General features: G+C 36.7%; 1 protein-coding gene across 1 annotated transcript; it reads left to right on the forward strand.

Moving 5' to 3' along the window:
* On the forward strand, positions 1 to 14,260 carry LOC119774912 (5-hydroxytryptamine receptor 3A-like). The gene is made up of 11 exons (XM_038272641.1): positions 1 to 481; positions 556 to 686; positions 2,797 to 2,954; positions 3,037 to 3,081; positions 3,210 to 3,319; positions 5,033 to 5,202; positions 5,291 to 5,451; positions 7,215 to 7,425; positions 7,508 to 7,657; positions 11,563 to 11,648; positions 13,729 to 14,260. The coding sequence occupies exons 2-11, from the start codon at positions 644 to 646 to the stop codon at positions 13,945 to 13,947; spliced, it is 1,353 nt and encodes a 450-aa protein (XP_038128569.1). The 5' UTR covers positions 1 to 481; positions 556 to 643; the 3' UTR covers positions 13,948 to 14,260.
* Positions 14,261 to 19,046: the final 4,786 nt, after the last annotated feature.

A 19,046-nucleotide genomic window follows, 5' to 3' on the forward strand; every position in this document is an offset into this window, starting at 1 on the left:
TACACTTTCTGAGCACCTTCATAATATATTTTTTAAGTAAATATGTAGTACGCCAGGAGATATATTAATAAACTCACAGAGGAGTCCAGGACCATGAGAGATATGGTGTGTTGAAACAAGTTTTTAATATTGTGAGGCTGGCAGACGACGATAGTGACATTAGTGGGTCTAATTGGGGAGAGTGTTCATAATCTGGTTACCATAATGCCTCAGTCACCAATTTCTATTCTTATTAAATTTCCCCTCCTTTTTTTTGGGCTACTGTCTATCCATGACCTCATATGTCCCGTAATCATGCAGAGTCCATATTCTTCTCAGTGACAAGAAGCAGTGAAATCACATTATCTCTGCCTCTAAGCAGATAAATGTCCCTGACTTGCCTTTACTGAGTTTGGATTTTTCTTACTTTCCACCCAAAACGATCATACCCAACATTGGCTGTCTGCAAGATCCAAGTTAAACATGATATATGGGATATACTGTACGTCTCATCCCTCTGTAAGCTAATTATGTTTTATACATGTCTACCTCAGAGTTTTTTTTCAATTCAGACAGTCTGGGAATCGTTTTCTGGAAGCAGCCTGAGGCTAAAGAATAAAAGACCCCCAGCCTGAACAGCAGAGACATACAAAAAGCTGCAGAGATGACCTGTACTACCTTTCTCCTGCTGGTGCTCATCCTGACAAGTAAGTTTCATTCCTTCAACTAATAAAATTATTTCATGTTAATTGCATATAGCTCTATACCTGTGTGAGCCATTGAATTTTTTTTTTTACTTTTTTGCTAAATGTTCTTCTGTAGGCAATTTGACATTAGACAAATTGATGCTATTGAGCCAAACAACTATTACTGGTAATTCTAAAAAATTCATAATATGGTTTGGACAAAGCTTGAGTTCCTTGTACGTATGAAATAAGTTCATCAGAAACCTCGAAGCCCTGTGTGATTTGATCAAAAACAAATAAAAAAAGGAAAGAAATGCAGAAATAATCCACTGATCTGGTAAAATTAGACAAGTTAAAACTAGATTAGTTTCTAAGCAAATTTTTTTTTATTTTTTATTTTTCCTGTTGGTACCTCTTAAATGTAAGCTTTTTGTTTTTTAGAATATCTAGAATTGTCGGATTTTTCGAGAAAACTGTATCAAAGTGTACATAGGTGGTTGAAAGTAAATAAAAAATTGCAAACAAAGAAAAAAAAGGAAATAGGAGAAAAAAACAACACAAAATAAAGAGTTGATCTTTAAAAATAGTTCCATATAATAACAGGTGAAAACATTTGTTTTATAAAATAAAACAATGGCACAGAATATGTAGTTGTATTCATTTCTTGAGAAAAGATTGATGCATTAAATGATTTGATTTATTTATTAGAATATAAATAAATATGTATAACCACATTATTTCTTTTGTTAAAAAAATGTATGTATTCAGCTTTATTTATAGTAAATAACTGTTAATTATAGAAAAACACAAACAAATGAAAAACTCAAAAATATGATGATAAAAATGTATTAAGGAGGGGTTTTATAAAAGTTATTTACTTGTTATTCGCTTCTGTTCAGATAAGTATTGTTACTGGTTTTGTACATTGATGCAATGGATGTATTTATATTTGCCCATATATCTGAATTACTATCTTAAAATAACTGAAAAATATTATATAATCATTAATGGTATAAAAAAATGAACAAAAATATAATCAAAGGGAAAATATGTCAACCATCCTTTTACTAATCTATATTTACACATCATTGCTGTTGCCTTTGTTTTTCTAAATAAAGCTGTAAAAGAGAGACGTGAAAAAAAAAACACTTAAAACAGCAACAAAAATCAATATAATAAAAACATAAGGAAGAGTAAAAACTGAAAAAAAAAAATAAAAAAAACTAACAAAAATCGTGTATTTTGTATAAGATGGTGTATAAAATTTTAGCTTAAAAACACATAACTTTAATATCAGACACTGTCATTTTTTAAAAGGTCCCTGGGAATTTTGGGGGAAAAATTATCTGTAGAAAGATGAGTTGTACACTTTTTTATTTTAAATATATATAAATATATATATATATATATATATATATATATATATATATATATATATATATATATATATATATATATATATATATATATATATATATATATATATATATATATATATACTGTATGTAGAATTTACGAGAAAAAAATTATTGATAAAACAAAAAACAAGCAATATTTTTGTATCAGTAATTTTTTTTTTATCTACATATACAATATAGTATTAAAACATCTCAGCTTAAAGCTTAACCCCGTTTTTAATTTTTTTTAACTATATGTAAAAAAAAAAGCAAAATAACAGAGAGAAAAAATAATTATCAAATCAAAGCTAAAACAGTTGAATAGACACACAAATTTTAAGTGTGCAAATATAAAATCTGTTTTATTTTCAATTTGAATATTTTATAAAAAAAGTTTCTCTGAACTAACACTGTTTGAAAAAATATAGCAAAACGTCATTGTACTTAAATGAAGATTTTTCTAAATCACAAACAGATTTTTCACAAATCTAGAATTATATAATTTGCCTTATTCCAGGAGTGTAGCATTTAAAACATTTTACAAACTATTCATTTTCCCTGCTAACAAAACTGCATTAAAAAATACATGCATATTACTTTAAGTTTCAAATATAACACCAAAAGACAAGAAAAACCTGCAGCCATGTAGTGTGACGTCACCAGATGATAATTTTCTATTGGTCTTGATATTTTCATGATGAAATCTAACAGGATTTTTTTGTTTACACCCATAGATGGCGGGTTCTGTAAAGTGTGCAGTTATCAGGATGTTCTGGACTACCTGAACCTGACCGCAGACAGCAGCTTGTTTAAAATAACCCGGCCCGTTCTGGACCACACACACATCACTGTGGTGAAGCTGGACCTTATCGTCTATGCCATCCTGGCAGTGGTACAGACTACATTATTGCTTACATGATGTGTAAAGTACAGTATCAATAGGAGGCTTTAACTTTCTATGTCTTAATCCTCAGGTTGAAAAAACACAAACCTTTGTTCCTTTCATCTGGGGATCAATGGTCAGTCAAAGCTCTGATTTGGACAGTTTTCATACACATAACTTGTAAAATAATGCTATCAAACTTCAAATGATCTGTTTGGTTAGTTAATTTTTTTGATAATTCATTTTGACATTATTGCACTGCAGCAGTGGAAGAATGAACTTATCTCATGGGATCCAGCTCAGTTTTGTGGAATCACTCAGACTTCAGTTCCTAGAGACCTGCTCTGGAAACCAGATCTCTTCATCTATGAGATGTAAGCCTGCATATGACATTAAGCACATATGATAAAACTAAAACAAGTAGAAAAACACAACAAGATGCCTTTTATTAGGGTTTCGTGTTAGGACCAACAAAAACAAATGCATAATGTAGAGTATAAGAACAACTGTTCTTGGCTCACATCTTTTTACAATTACAAATATAATAAGTATTATGTACTAATGATTCTAACCCCCTTCACCTTGCTAATTGGGTACTCTAAATTAACATTTAGTGGCACCAATTTCCTACAAATGTCACCCAACTAGTATAAAGCTATCTATTTTGTACTCAAGTCTCAGTACAGCTACAGATGCTTCTAGGCTTTCACAGAGCTAATTTAGAAAATAAGAAGCATTGTTAGGACCCAGGAAAACAGCAGACAGGCCAAAATTATAAAGAGTTTAAAAAGAGGGTTAGGTTTCCATTAAATTTTTCTGCTAGAAATGGAAAGAGTGACTACTGGAAACCTACCGAGATGTGATCATCCTCCTAAATTGGTGGTTAATTGGTGATTAATGAGAGGGTAGCATTAATCATAGAAAAAGCCAAGAGGCCCAAGGCAACAAGAAAACTAATATAATAGAAAGTAAAGAAAAAAATTATTTTTTTTAGTTTATAACAAGGCATGTTGGAAAGGAACAGACAAAAACTTGGAGAAAGATTGTGTGATCAGTTCAGGCTACAATAAAACTCCAGCCAAAACACAACAAATTCCTCTTCAGTGAAAACCATCCCAATAGTGAAATATCAGTGTTGGTAGCTTCATGTTGTGGCGAGTTTATGGGATGATGGATACCGGTTACAGCTGCAAAAGGCTCTGGTGAATGGCTATCGTCCAGCAGAATACTGACCCTAAAAGCTTATTAATGTGTTACAATGGCTCAACTGCAAATCTTTGTCAATGCCTAAAAAATAATATTCACTTTCTTTCCATCCAACCTTTAGCTTTTATGAAAAGTAAAACAATTTGCAAAGTTGGTGTAGACATGCACTTAGATGTACAGGTCTAGTTTAAATAAAAGGTGGCTTATAGGGTTTTCACTAAATACAAAGGATAGATATATATTGACACCAAAACATTTTGCTTCTATTTCTTCTTTTAGTTTTTTTTTTTTTTTCAGTGTAGTGTTTTTGTGCTTGTCATATAAAATCTGAGCTTAAAGGTTTTTTGGTTAAAATCTGACGAAATGTTAAAGGTATAACAAAATTCAAGGCAGTATATATGGCTGTAACATTTAAAATCCCCACTTAAGTTAACAATATAGTTTATTAATATAAATGAAACACCTTTTCACAAAGTCTTCATGTGAATTCGGAAGCGGATTCAGCATAACTTAAAGGTGTAGAGGAGGATTTGCGCAAATTTTCGCAAAAAAAAACAAAACAAAAGAACACAGGATAATACAAAAATTAAAAACATCAACACATGCAACAGATTGAGATAAAACAAGTAATGCTTTCTTTATTGCTCATAATCATGTCCTCTGTTTGATGATAATATTTATGATTTAGTTTTATGCTCTCATTTTTATTAAAGTACACACAGGTGTTTACAGTGTAATGACAAGTAAACACGTTTATCTTTCAGCTTTGAAAGCAGAAAGCTTCACTTTATTACAGGTTTGAAAACCATGTAAAGGCTCCCCAGTCAGCTTGTTAAAAGAAATGTCCTGCATGTGTGTGGTTGTCTTTCAAATATTTCCAGGATAGAGAAGGACAACTCCCCAGGAAATCCAAATGTAGTTGTGAATTTTGACGGAACGGTCATTGCTGGCGATGACATCCGCGTGGTTAGCACCTGCAAGATGGACGTCTACAAGTTCCCCTTTGACACTCAACAATGCAACATATCGCTTGGTTCTGGAGTATACTGCAGTAGGTTTCCTTCAATCATATGACATCTATATATTTTTTTGTATTGCCTTTCACTTAGTGTTCTATTTCCGGATTTCCCTGCACACAGTAAACGAAATGCGAATTATTCCCTATTCAAACTCCTCTCGGGTCACTGAGTTTTCACAGGAGATTATGAAGACCCAAGGAGAGTGGGAGTTCCTTCATCTGACTGTCAGCAACTCCACTCATACTCATGAAAACAGGAGCTGGGATGTGCTGACATACACAGTATGTAACACGTACATGACACCAGCAAAAACAACTATGTAAAGAAAGACAATGAATAGAAAGAATGCTCTGCAAGCAGGATGTCTAAAAAGCTTAAGAGCCTTAAAATCTGAATTTAATGCAAAATACTACATTTTCAGTCATTAATGTCTCCCATTTTTGTCTTGTAATATTTGTTGTTTAAAACCTTGAATTAGCAAAAAGTTAAACATTTGATTTTATATGTAGACATCATTTTAAGGACCTTTCTCCAGACATTAATCACATTGATTAAACAGGCTTTATTTCAGGGAGGAAGTTCTAAAGATTTTTTAAGATAACTTTTATGTCCTCATGGACCCCCTCTTTGAACAGCCCCCTTGACGGGCCACATTGAGTGCTTCAAAAGCTTTCATGATGATTAAAAAACCAATATAAGGCCACTGATTAATACTTCTAAGAGGAGGTGAAGAAGATAAAAACATTGTTTTAGTTACTGTTGAGTCTGGCCAATAGGAACACAGGCCTGCCCTTGACACATTTTTCACATTGAGAGAAAAAACCTGAATCGAGTGCAAAGACTTAGGTTTTGAGAGGAAGAATAAAAACACTTTGAGAGAGAAATCTGTGTTCGAGAGAAAATATTTTCACTATTTTCAAATAAGCAAAATCTGAGAGAAAAAATAAATGTCCAATTTCTCTTAAAAATGTTTTCTTCAGTCTCAAATAACATTTATTTTGCTATTTGTGTGAAAATTTGTTCTCTCCAATATATTCATTTTACTTTCAAAATTATTTCTCCATTTCAGATCACTCTTTTTCTTAAAGATATTGTGGATGATTTTTTAAAAGACATGCACAAGGCATCCTGAAGCCCATTTGTCCTTGTGCATGTCCTGTTTAACATGTGCTGCTTTCATAGCTCAGACAAGCTTACTGTGTCCTCATACAGACTTTAAAGTGGAGTTTATAGCAAAAAAAGACAGCACAAACAGGCTACTGCGGGTACTATTAAATGAAGATGCCAGTTGGGGACCTCTGAGGCGTCTGTTTCTCAAACTAGAGACTCTAATGTACTTATCTTCTTGCTCAGTTGTGCAACGCAGCCTCCCACTTCTTCTTCTACTCTGGTTAGAGCCCATTTGTGCTGTCCTCTGAATGGAGTAGTACACACCGTTGTAGGAAATCTTCAATTTCTTAGCAATTTCTCGCATGGAATAACCTTCATTTCTAAGAACAAGAATAGACTGTCAAGTTTTTAGATGAAAGTTCTCTTTTTCTGGCCATTTTGAGCATTTAATTGACCCCACAAATGTGATGCACCAGAAACTCAATCTGCTCAAAGGAAGGTCAGTTTTGTAGCTTCGGTAATGAGCTAAACTGTTTTCAGATGTGTGAACATGATTGCACAAGGGTTTTCTATTCATCAATAAGCCTTCTGAGCCAATGAGCAAACACATTGTACCATTAGAACACTGGAGAGATAGTTGCTGAAAATAGGCCTCTATACACCTATGTAGATATTGCACCAAAAACTAGACATTTGCAGCTAGAATAGTCATTTACCACATTAGCAATGTATAGAGTGTATTTCTTTAAAGTTAAGACTAGTTTAAAGTTATCTTCATTGAAAATGAAGTAATTTGAATCCATTAAAAATAATTTGTCTAAAAAAAGCACAATAAAATGCCAATTCCTTTGTTTACTCTATCCATAGCAATCATAGGGATCAAATAGTCATGTTGCATTTGTTTTTCCTTTAAACCCTATATCTTTTTCCTCAGGTCACCATAAAGAGAAGGCCCCTCCTCCATGTCATAAATTTCTTATTGCCCATCCTATTCTTTCTTATTCTGGATTTCGCCTCCTTTTTTATCTCGGACCATCGTGGGGAGAAGCTAGGCTTTAAAGTAACAGTTCTGTTAGCCATCTCTGTCCTCCTCCTCATCCTCAATGAAATCCTGCCGGCCATGTCCAACAAGACTCCACTGATAGGTACAAACTGTCTCTTACACAACAATATAACTTCTTAAACAAAAAAAACATTTTCATCTAATCAGTTTTCTCCCCTTTTTAGCAACCTATTGCATTGTGATTTTTGCTCTGATGTTGGTGAGCCTTTTGGAGACGATCCTGGTCACCTATCTGATTGAAAAAGATGAGATCCGTTCCCAGGAGAAAAAAAAGAAAAAAATTAACAATACCAACACTAATAACGATGAAAAAGGTGAGAAGCATCACATCAAAGTTGTCTATTTTGTTTCACATTTGCTTTGTGCATCCATTTTGGTTGTTTTCTGCATAGATTGTTCCCTCCAGTGTGCCACATCATTTACCTCGTATTTCGACTTCATCATAGCAAAAGAGCAGAGATGAAGAGGAAAGGGATACACACTTTTTCAAAATAATTAAGTAATGATTTTAATAATTCATTGCCTTTGCTTGTGTAAAAAAGCCCGCAGATTAGCTTATTTGGTAGAAGTGTATCACTTCTGAAGAAATGGTAAAAACTGTTGTTTCATAATAAGAGCATATCTTTAGGATACAGATTCTAATTTTTGCTTGATTTTCAATGTAAGTAAATTTGTATTCTCAGGGTTCATAGGTCATCATATAGCTCTACTTATAGTGAAACAGATTAATGTAAGTATTACTAATAATAACTAATAATCACTTATTTTGATGATCCACCAGGGAAAAGAACATCCTCTATTATACATTCAAAGTACAGTAATCAAGTAAATGCACTTTGTTAGTTTCCTCCACTGAGCTTTTTCTTAAGCCCCATTTACACTACCCTTTTGAAACCGTGCCGAGATCAGTCCGAGCGCGGTAACCGGGGTAACTGTTGAGTGTAAATGGGACGCAAAACTAAACCGGACCGCGCAAAACACAACCAAACCGTGCTAACATGGTACTAGTTCATCAGTAGGGCTTGGCGCCGTTCAGTTGTGGCACGGTTCTCTGATAACAAAGAGCGTATGAGCAGACTGCATGATCTCCTTACAGTCAGCCCACGTAATCATGAACTTTATGACATTCATAAAAACACTAGCTTCCCTACCGTTCCACAAGATTTCCAGTGATGATTCTGCTTAGCATTGTGAGGAGCCTCATTTCCTGTTGTTGCTTCCTGCGTCTGTAAGCCCTGATTAGATTATCGTTTTTCGTATCCAATTCCTAAAGCCCAATGTCAAGTAAACTAAACAAAGGCTGCCTTCTTCGCCTGACTCTTCGCAAACTTCCTGAATTACTCGGAGGCAAGTGTGGTGTTTAAATGGTCTTAAGGAGCAGAGCTCGGGACATGTTAACTGAAACAAGCTCGGCACGGATCGGTTTTTAGAGGGTATTGTAAATATGGCTTTAGACTGACCTGGTGATCAGGAAGCGAAGTTAAAGCTACAGTGTGTAATAATTACAGGCATATAAATTCAGAAATTTAATATATTATACATAACTATGTTATTTATCATCACCTATGAGCTCAGCCTTTTAACCATAACATTTGCGTTGCCTTAGAATTCGTTATTTATAATTACATAGGAGCGGGTCTCGCAGCCATGGAGGCTGACATCTTTGCGCTACGGCAGCGCAGAGGCAACAAACTAGCGATTGCGAGATCTCCCATGACGCTCGAAAATAACTACGGCAAGTTGAGAGAGATGAACTGAGAGGGTACTGAACAGTAGATGGCAGTATTATGCCTGAGAAGCGTTTAGTCTGCCTGAAACCAAAGAAGAAGAAGAAGCAGGTATACTGCGCCTCGGTAACAAGAAAGGTAAACAAGGCGGCAGGCGTGAGTGACTTTGCAAACTGTTTGGCACTGTGTGGCCAAACATCAGACGAATGGAGGATCATGCCTACTCTGTATCACAACGAAAAGCGGCGGACACCGAACCCCCGTCATCTAAGAAGCGGAAACACGACGAGAATAAACGCAAGAGTGACAAGAAACGACAAAAAACACGGATCAACATTGGCACGGCATTTACACGATGGAAGTCACTGATGGAGGAAAAAGGTTTTCAAAGTGACGCTCAAGTTGCCAGTTTTCTCTTGGACAGGTAATTAATCCTATACACACAATTGTCTAATATCACTGCAGTTTTTGGAGTACAGGATGCTCAGACCTGTCTAAAACAATAACATGCTGCGTGATGATGCTGTTACTCTCCAGTATACTTATTCAGCAACGTCCCTGACGTTTCACAGGTAATGATTCAGTAATTTTCTGTAAAATAATTTTCTGGATATATACCTCGGTTACTTCTCTCCGGCTCCTTTGGAGATCTTCAAGCCTTTCCTCCTCTGCTCTCACCCCGCTGGCTCCCCTCTCTCGCCTGGCCCCAGCTGCACGCTCACCCCGGCCTCTCTGCCCTCTTCCTTTCCCTCTTCCTTGCCTTGTAACCCCCGTGCCACAAACAAGACTTGGACTCTGTAAACGGGGAATATATATTCTTCCAGCGAACACAATCTCGCTGTTAAACTAATGACTACAATTACTTCGTCTGTTTATATCACCATGCAAAGCAGCTCACCAAAACGTCACAACGACGTAGAAAAAATAACGGGTATATTTATTATCTTAAGTCTACATGAAATCTATACCCTACACAGACTAATGAAATACTATCTGTAAAATTATCTATGTAAACAAACCTCATCACTTGAGAAGGTAGGTGATGCGGACGTCGTGGAAGACATTTTGTCCCGTAACGCTCGCCGTACTGTTGGGGGGGAGAAGCGGTGGGGGGGAGACGTTCATGTTGCTGCAGTCTGCAGTCTGACCGCTAGATGTCGCTGAAAATTACACACTGTAGCTTTAAACAATAGGGACTTTTAGGGCAAAGTCGTCCTAGAAGACAGTCTTTCAGCTTGTTGTCATCAAACTTGTTCTTTTATATTAAAAGCAACAGTTTGGGTGATAATCTTAGAAAAATATGAAGAACTTATGAGGCTTTAAAAAAAGAAAAAAAAAGGCTTGATAGAAAATTGGTTTGGATAATAAATGTTATTATGCTGCCTTCTTTAGAGGCTGCTTATTAGCTAATAAAATCCTACTCTCTCTTAATCATCATTGTGTGTTAAAGCTAGTGTTGCATCAATACCAGTATCGGGCGAGGGCCCGATGCTGGACTAAAATGATGGTATCGGTATCGGCAAGTACCAACAAATAGGGCACCATTACCATTTTGAGAGCCAAAAGTTTATTAGATTATTGTCACCCATTCCGGGTAGGCAATTAAAAGCTCTATTGGATTCACTTTGCTTTAGTCTATTTTTTTCCTGCTTCACAAAGGTAGGCAGCAGCTTGAAAAAGCCATGATGGCAACTATTTTACATCCAAGAAGTATGCAGTTCTTCATATATACAACCACAAACACATCAACTTCAAACAGATGGTACCGGTATCGGCCAATCCTGCACAGCCAGGTACCTGGTATGGGTATCGGGGCCAATAAATGGCATCGGCACAACTCTAGTTAAAAGGCTGACTTTCTAATCACTGCTTACTGAACACAGCTATAATTTATTGCTAAACTGGAATCAGAACTTCATTACAGTCTGAGCTGTTGGGGTTCTATTCCAGTTTTTAGAAAATAATGTTGTAATCTGGTACTTACTTAATTATGAATATTTCTATGTTCCCCAGTTTAATGTCCTTTTCAAGCAACAAACATTCTAAAAATAGTCTAAAGTACTTACTGGTCAATATATATCGTCTGATGGGTTCTGTTAAAGAATAATTGCAAGGTTTGTTGCTTTATTTGTGCTCTTGGAAAAACGATTGAAGTCTGACTCACTGCTATCAGTTCTTTGGGAGATTGAACATTAATAGTCTTATCTCATGAATTATGAATATATTTCAAAACATAATCTATCATATAAGATCAAATAAATCCCAGGTCCAACACAGAAATATTTAAGCAAAATGAGTGGCTAAAGATGCCTAAATTCATTGTTTCAAAATGTGAAACTTTCGAAAAGTTAATTGTTTATCTGTCGTTTTATTACAGTCCATCTTCCTGTTTTTTTTTGTGCTCTTTTTGTGCTCCATAAATTTTTATAATGCTGTTTCTGTCTGAAGGCTAATTAAAAAAAAAAAAAAATTCTCATGTCCTATTTTCTTAGGAGATGAGAAGCGTGTTGTCTGTAACAGCATCTGCAGAGTGTCAGAGAAAGATAATCAGCATGAGCTTCTTCCTGCACTTGAAGAGGTATACCATTCTGTTTATGTCCAAAGACAGTACCTCTGCTAAATTCCTATTACTTTTTTTGCATTATCCTGAGAAGTGTTTATGTTTAGTGACCAAATTATACACCAAATGCAGTAAATAGCTTTAATGGCATGCTGTGTTATATCTATTAATGAGTATACAAACCTGAAATAGGGGTGTTTATATTCAAATAAGCTAGTGTTTGTACTTTATTTAAAAAGACAATAAATGCTTGAATTATGTTTAATGTGGTTGGACTTGACTTATTTCTTTGGTTGGATTATTTACTGTATTTTGTACTTCTTTTTACTCTAGTACCTCTTTAGTTGTAATAAATAAGACTAGCATTATTTTTAAACACTGTGGAACACAGATTTAACCTTTTAATTACAGGAAGTGCTTTTCTCAAGGTCCCCTAAAAAACAAAAAACAACAACAACAGAAAAAAACTTCCTGGACTTTAAATGTAAGCAGACCTAACTTGTCCTTATGCCTGGTAAAAAAAAAAGAAGCTTTATTTGATTTAATACCAATTTAAAATTTTGGTAATTGCTTGTTTGTTATTATTCCATTAAAGTAGAAATTAGAATTAGAAATGAAACAGCAAATCCCCAATCCACAGGGGTCTGAGTGCATCATATCTCTATTGATAAATGTCAGACTGTTATCCGATTAAATAACATGTCAAGACACAGGGATGAAGGACCCAGTATTCAAAGTGAGACAGAAAGTGATATAATCCAAAGCGTTTATTAAAACAACAGCCAGCTGTGGATCTGTGGTAACGGTGGCTAGGACATCTATCACTGAAGCTCTGTAGGAGAGAAATACAGATTACAGACCATGATAATCTGACGGACAATGATTATCCATGTGAGTCACTTACCTGGTCTAACAGTTCAGTCCATCGCCAGAGAATGAGGTAGGATCCAGCCGGTGGGCTGCCAACGAGATGCGGCGGGCACCGCCCAGAGTGTTCCAAATGTTGCAGCCCTGGAGAACATGGAGGAGTCCGAGCCAGGTCAGGAAAAAAGATTAGAACATGGAGGGTCAGAGGTCCAGGACTAAGAATCCTGGCTGGTTCAGGGCTCCAGGAGTACACAGACAGTCTAGGCAGACCGCTCAGATGGGGACAGGTACACTCAGTGGCCGAGAGGCAGAAGAGGTCAGGACCAAAAAATCAGACACATTATGGCATGTTCAAAATCCCTCTCATCACTGGACCATGAGGATGAGAATAATCTGGCCCTGATAGCTGGATGCAAGCACACTAAATAGAGGCATAAGCAGGTGAATCAAATGAGCGGTAATGAGCAACCAGGCAGAGTTAGACAGGTGAATGGAATGAGCAACAATGCCAGCCATCAGCTCCAAGATCATTCTTCTACTCTTTACATTTTTTTTGCAATTATCTATACTTTCTACAACATCAACATAATTTGTTTCATCCAGAAAATGTATTTGTTTGTGGTTGAATCGTCGCTGCACCATCTCGCCAGATACGAAAATCTAAAGTTTTTTCGAGATGAGGCACAGTTAAATTTGAAAGTTTTACCATTAGATATAAAACTAAGAAAAATAAATATAATGAAATTATCGTACGGAATTGTAGAGAAATGTTCCTTTAATATTATAGTGCAGTATATTTAAAGCATATTTTACTTTTACACTGAAAGGTTCAAAACTTTTACTTTTTTCACTTTTACTTGAGTAAAAAGCTGAAGTTGATTCCCTAATTTCTACAAACTTGTTTTAAATAGTAGGATTTATACTTCTACTTGACTAATAAACATTAATACTTTTGACACCTCTGATCATACTCTTTACGCTACACTCTTTAAATGCTTATTGGTTTACAAAATCTTAAAGATAGTTTAATAATGAGCTTAAATGTTTATAGATAACTTTTCTTAAATGCAATCAGTTTTATTTTTTTTTTACAAAATAATCAAAGCATTATGACCAAGGCTTTTTTTGAGTTCATCTCACATTGGTAATTAACAACTCCTTAAAAACTAGCTAAGCTTGCTAATGTGTGGGCACCCAGCAATAAAAAACAATGTCATCTACTTGTTTCCAGGTGTACAGCAGCCTTCAGTCAGAAGAGTCTCGCATGCTGCTCTTGATCCTGGACGAGCTGCAGAAGCTGCAGAAAAAAGTTTACATTCATCTGGGCGGCAGAGATGAGAAAATGAAATTTGTGTCCTGGGCCAAAAGGATCAACAGATATTTCTTTGTTTGCTACACCATCACCATTTCCCTCTTTCTGTTCCTCATCTGGAGAGAATGGAAATCCTAGAAATATGAGCAAATTGCTTCCAACAGATTCTTTATTGTAGATCTAACCTGTGTATGTTGATTTGTAAAAGGTATCAGTGGTGATACTATTTAGTTTCACTAAATTCACAAAGCAGATTGAACTGATTACATGCGGCAAAGCTATTTAAGTCCCACAGGCGTGACAGATTTCACACTAGTTTTTAGACACAGAACATGAATAAATAAACTCAAACAAATAGATTTTTTCCCCAACAAAGAGCTAAATATGAAGCTGAATATTATACACTGCAAAAACCTTCTAAGAATGAGTAAATCTTTCTTAAAATAAGTTTATATATCCTCCTGAGACCCGGCCCATTCATTCATGTCCATTATAGTGGACATTTTGTCCACCTGCATCTCTCTTAAGTATCTGGAGTTACCCTATCAAGTCCTATAGTGTTTTGTAGAGGACATCCTGGGCTTTCCAGTGATGTGTCATGTGATAGGTTTGCATGCTGGGAACTTTACTTTTTTCCTCTCACAAGATGGCAGCCATACCAACAACCACATTTTATGGAAAGAGGAGAGGGAAGTCAAATATTCTTTATCTATTGCTGTTTTTACCATGATAATTATACATATTCGTGTTTATTAATGTGTCATCAACAATATTATTACATCTGAAAACACTTTAATTATTTATGTTTTGAAATAACAGTCATTTAATTAATGTCAACTGTAGTGGACACCAGGACCATTTTAATGTATTTAATGACTGCACATGGTTGTAGGAGACAGAAGCGAAGCAGAGAGGATTCTGTACCGGATGATAGAGGGAGATTCAGATTTGGAGCTGTCAGATGAGGAAAAGGATGAGAATGAGTATCAGCCTGTAATAGGGGAAGATAGTAACGAAGATGGAGAGGAAGAAAATACAGGAGAATCTGATGAGACAGAGTCAGAGACAGAGAGGGAGCCGGAAAGTCGTCGTCCACTGTGGGCCAGGACAAACTTGTATGTTTTATTTAGTTTCAGGTTAATGTAATCAATTTTATTATCATGTTACTGCAGATTATTTTAGAATTTGTAGTCTGTATAAAAGATGTTAAATGTATGCAAGTTGCCTAAAAAAATGCTTGTAAGATTGGTCAATATTATATCCATGACACTGAAATTATGGCACTAAACAAAATTGATGTGTAAAAAAATGTAGTGTTTTATTAACTTTTTCCCATTCCATTATAATAGATTCACACCTGTGCTACCTGGGCTTCCTGCCTATCACAATGACCCTAAAATTTGTGAATACTGGAGTCCAATACAGTACTTTTGACAGTACACTGATAAAAAATGTTTGAAGATCTGGCAACCTTTACAAATCACAGACTGCTGCAAATTACAGGAGTGTCGCTGAATACTACTGCCCAAGAAATAAACATTTTCTTTGGTGTATCAGTCCACATGGCCTGCCTTGGCTATCCCAGAGTGAAAATGTTTTGGGCTAGAAAAACCAAAGTACCAGTCATTAGCAAGAAGATGACAAGGAAGAAGATGACAAGGGACAGGTTCTACAAGCTAAGAAGGTCACTTAAGATTGTCAGTGACCTGGATGTGAGTGAAGAGACAAAGAAGTCAGACATTCTTTGGAGAGTCAGACCATTGTTTAACCATGTGAGGCAAGGTTGTCTCAGCCTTCCAAGGTGTGATAAAGTGTGCATTGATGAGCAAATCATCCCATTCACAGGCTGTTGCCCAGTCAGGCAGTATGTGCCAGGAAAGCCAAACCCTACCTGCCTGAAGGTCTTTGTGCTTGCCTCTCCAAATGGTCTCATCCTTGATTTTGAGGTTTATCGTGGCAAGAACACATTCAGGGGGCCAAAGACTGGGAGTTGGAGCTGCAGTAGTTTTGCGAATGGTCGCGTCTGTTCCTCGAGGAACTTGTGTGTTCTTTGATCGATACTTCACAACAATCGATCTCATGGACGCTTTGCTGTCAAAGGGTCTTCCAGCAACTGGAACTATTATGAAGAACAGAATCCCAAAGACATGCCAGCTACCAGCAGATAAACAGCTGAGAAAGGAAGGGAGAGGGGCTTCAGTGGTGTTGGTCAGGAGGGAGCCAGAGCTGGCACTGATGAAATGGTTTGATAATAAACCAGTTCTGATTGCCTCCACTGTCTATGGCAGAGATCCAGAGGATATCTGTAGCAGATAGTCCAACAAAGACAAACATCATGTCCCAGTGCGACGGCCAGCAGTAATCAGAGAATATAATGACAACATGGGTGGCGTAGACCTTTGTGACAGAATGCTGAGCTTCTACCGAATGTCAACCAGGACGAAGAGGTGGACATCACGTGTGATGACGCGTTTCTTTGATGTTGGCATCACAAATGCTTGGATTAAGTACAGGTCTGACAGTATAGCGCTGAATCGACCAGCTAAAAACACAGAGCAGTACTTGGACTTCAAACTGCATCTGGCTGAAGAGCTGATGGATAGTCCAGCATTTCATGACAGCAGTGAAGACAGTGAGGAAGAGTATCAGCCACCAACCAAAACAAGGATGCCACAACCAGAGCCATCTGTACGCAGACTATGAGCTAGACACATGGACATAAAGCATGCGGAAAGATGCAGGAACAAGGGCTTATAGTCTTATAGTTTACTGTTGAACTAAATACACGTATTTTTGCTGTTGCAAGCAACAAACAAAAGAAGGATTTTACAGAATTGAATCTGTTTTTATCAAATGTCAAAGTTCTTAGGTAAATATCACTTTCAAGACATAATCTTTCTTTATTTCTTTATTTCTTAAGCTTGTTCTATTTTCCCATGAAAATCGTCCTGTTGTCCTCCACAGTGGACATGCCATAAAATTAATATTAAAAATATATTTAAAAAAATTAAAATTGTAATGTGTTTTTTTAGGTCCAAATACATGGGAAATCACACAAAAAAAGAAATTGGAAAACATTTTTTTTCTTCGGTTCTCAGGAGGATATTCTATCTGCCAATGTTGTGTTTTTGGATGTATTTAAGTTCTTAGGCTTTTCTTTGTTGCCCTCTGGTGTTGGTCTCCTTTTCCCTAGCTCTTTTCTAGAAGCCTCTATTCTCACCTGCTCCCAATCCGCTTGTTAGTCCTGCCTTTGTTCAGTCAACCATAAATACCCTCCCTGTGCAGTTCCTTAGTGCTGGTTCCTCGTCTCTCCTCGTCTTTTCCTGGCTCCTCGTGCTTGTTTTCCCTGATGTCTCCATGATTCTGCTTAGTTTAACATTTTAAGTTGGATTTTTTTGGTTTCCTGCTTCTGTTAACTGTGATTATTCAAATAAAACTGCAAGAACTCACCTCTGCCTCCCTTCCTCTGTATTGGGGTCCTCAAACCTCAACCAGACATTGACAGTTATTTTATCTGAGTTCTGTTTTTCTAACCTCTGTCGGGAGGAGAATTCCTGCCTCAAGTGGAGGAATTAACGAGTGAGAGGAGAATGGAGCAGGAAATGAAAAGATGGATCGGTGTGGCTGCTGCTTTAATGAGGACACTGCACTGGTCTGCTGTGGTGAAAAGGCAGCGTAGCGAAAAAGCACAGCTCTGGATTTAGCAGTCGTCTACGTTCCTACCCTCACCTGGATGAAGACTCAAAGAAAGAGATCTTGAATACAAGCGGCTTGAAATGAGCGTTCCCTACAGGGTGGCTGGGCTCTCCCTAGGAGATGAGGAGCTCTGTAGAGCGACTTCTTTTCCAATTCAAGAGAAGTCAGCTGAGGTGTCGAAAATCTTTTTAAGATGCTCCTTGACATGCCCATTGGGAGGTGTCTCCAGGACACGCTGGTATGGAGACACTTTCCTCCAGCATTTCTTTCACTATAGTTAAAGATAGACTCTGTATAAGCACCTTGAAGCTTTCTCTCTCCAGTTCTTCTTTCTGAAAAGAGATCACTCTGGACAAACTCTTTCAATAACACTTCATAACTTATATGTATTGAATAACCATGAGACATGACAACAGATTTAGGTAGAAATCCTAATCTTAATCAGATCAGAAAAGTTGCTTAGAGTTACAGAAGGCAGCTGCACACCCCCAGGCTTACCTCTCAGGAAGCGGCCATGATTAACAGTTAAAGAGGCATTTTATACATCTCTAGTATGCCACATCATCACATCATTACATCATACACGTTAGCAGATGATTAGACATCCATAGCTCCAGCCTTATCAAAATAACACTTTGTGCTTAGCTGAAGGACACCTCTCTCATTCCATTTCCAAATCTTTGCCACGTGCAGAATGATTATAACTGTATATCCGGACAGACAAACTGTCTTATTTAGATAAACAATTGTGGGTTAGTTCTAACATGCAACATGCAGCTAAATATTAAGGTGTTATAAACTCACCTCATCAATTATTCTAACACTATGCTGGAGGGATTATGTATCTCTGCGGGACTGGGAGTGTTGGTCTTCCCTCAGCATAGCTGTAGAAGGTCTCTGGGGAGAAGGAAATCCAGGAGTCTCTGCTAAGACTGCTGCCCTCGGTAAGTGGTATTTAGAGTGGCTAACAGGTTCAAGAACACAGAACACGGCTAAAAAAGGCCACACTGAGCCAAAGGCACTGCAGACGAAATGGAAAATGCAAACAAACATTCAGACAAAGTGCAAAACAAAAATGCTACAGCAATATAACACAGAGTGATTCAAACTACAAAATGATTACACAAAAAAATTTACATGCTGAAAAAAGAGCAAAACAAAAATTGCTGCAATCTTAAAAAAATGGACAAGAGAAATATTAAAAAAGGCTACAGGTACCAAAAACAAAACAAAACAAAAAAACTCACCTAAAAAAAACTAAAAAAGTATCCCAGAAAAAGCTTAGTTAGCCCCCAAGTCAGGTAGGAGGAGTCCCTAAAAGTTTGCTGCTGTTCTTAGTGTAGCGTATGTTTTATCCCCAACAGAGAGCTGCAGGTCCTTAAATAATAAGAACCCCCTGAAAAACAACAGTATTAAACTGCAGGGATGGTTTACATTAATAGTGTTTTTTGTCCATGTTCTAAATATGAAGCTGGAAATTGAATGAGTACAACTTTCTTAAAATAAGTGTATTTACCCTCGATTTGAGTAGGAAAATCAGA

This window comes from Cyprinodon tularosa, unplaced genomic scaffold (genome assembly GCF_016077235.1).
Source record: "Cyprinodon tularosa strain WSP-4 unplaced genomic scaffold, ASM1607723v1 ctg84, whole genome shotgun sequence".
Classification (NCBI taxonomy): Eukaryota; Metazoa; Chordata; class Actinopteri; order Cyprinodontiformes; family Cyprinodontidae; genus Cyprinodon; species Cyprinodon tularosa.

Bases quoted from the DNA above. Each gene is read 5' to 3' on its own strand.
- LOC119774912 (XM_038272641.1), top strand. From the start codon at position 644: ATGACCTGTACTACCTTTCTCCTGCTGGTGCTCATCCTGACAA. The intron at 5,452-7,214 runs GTATGTAACACG...CTTTTTCCTCAG, and splicing joins GGGATGTGCTGACATACACA to GTCACCATAAAGAGAAGGCC. The intron at 7,658-11,562 runs GTGAGAAGCATC...CTATTTTCTTAG, and splicing joins CACTAATAACGATGAAAAAG to GAGATGAGAAGCGTGTTGTC.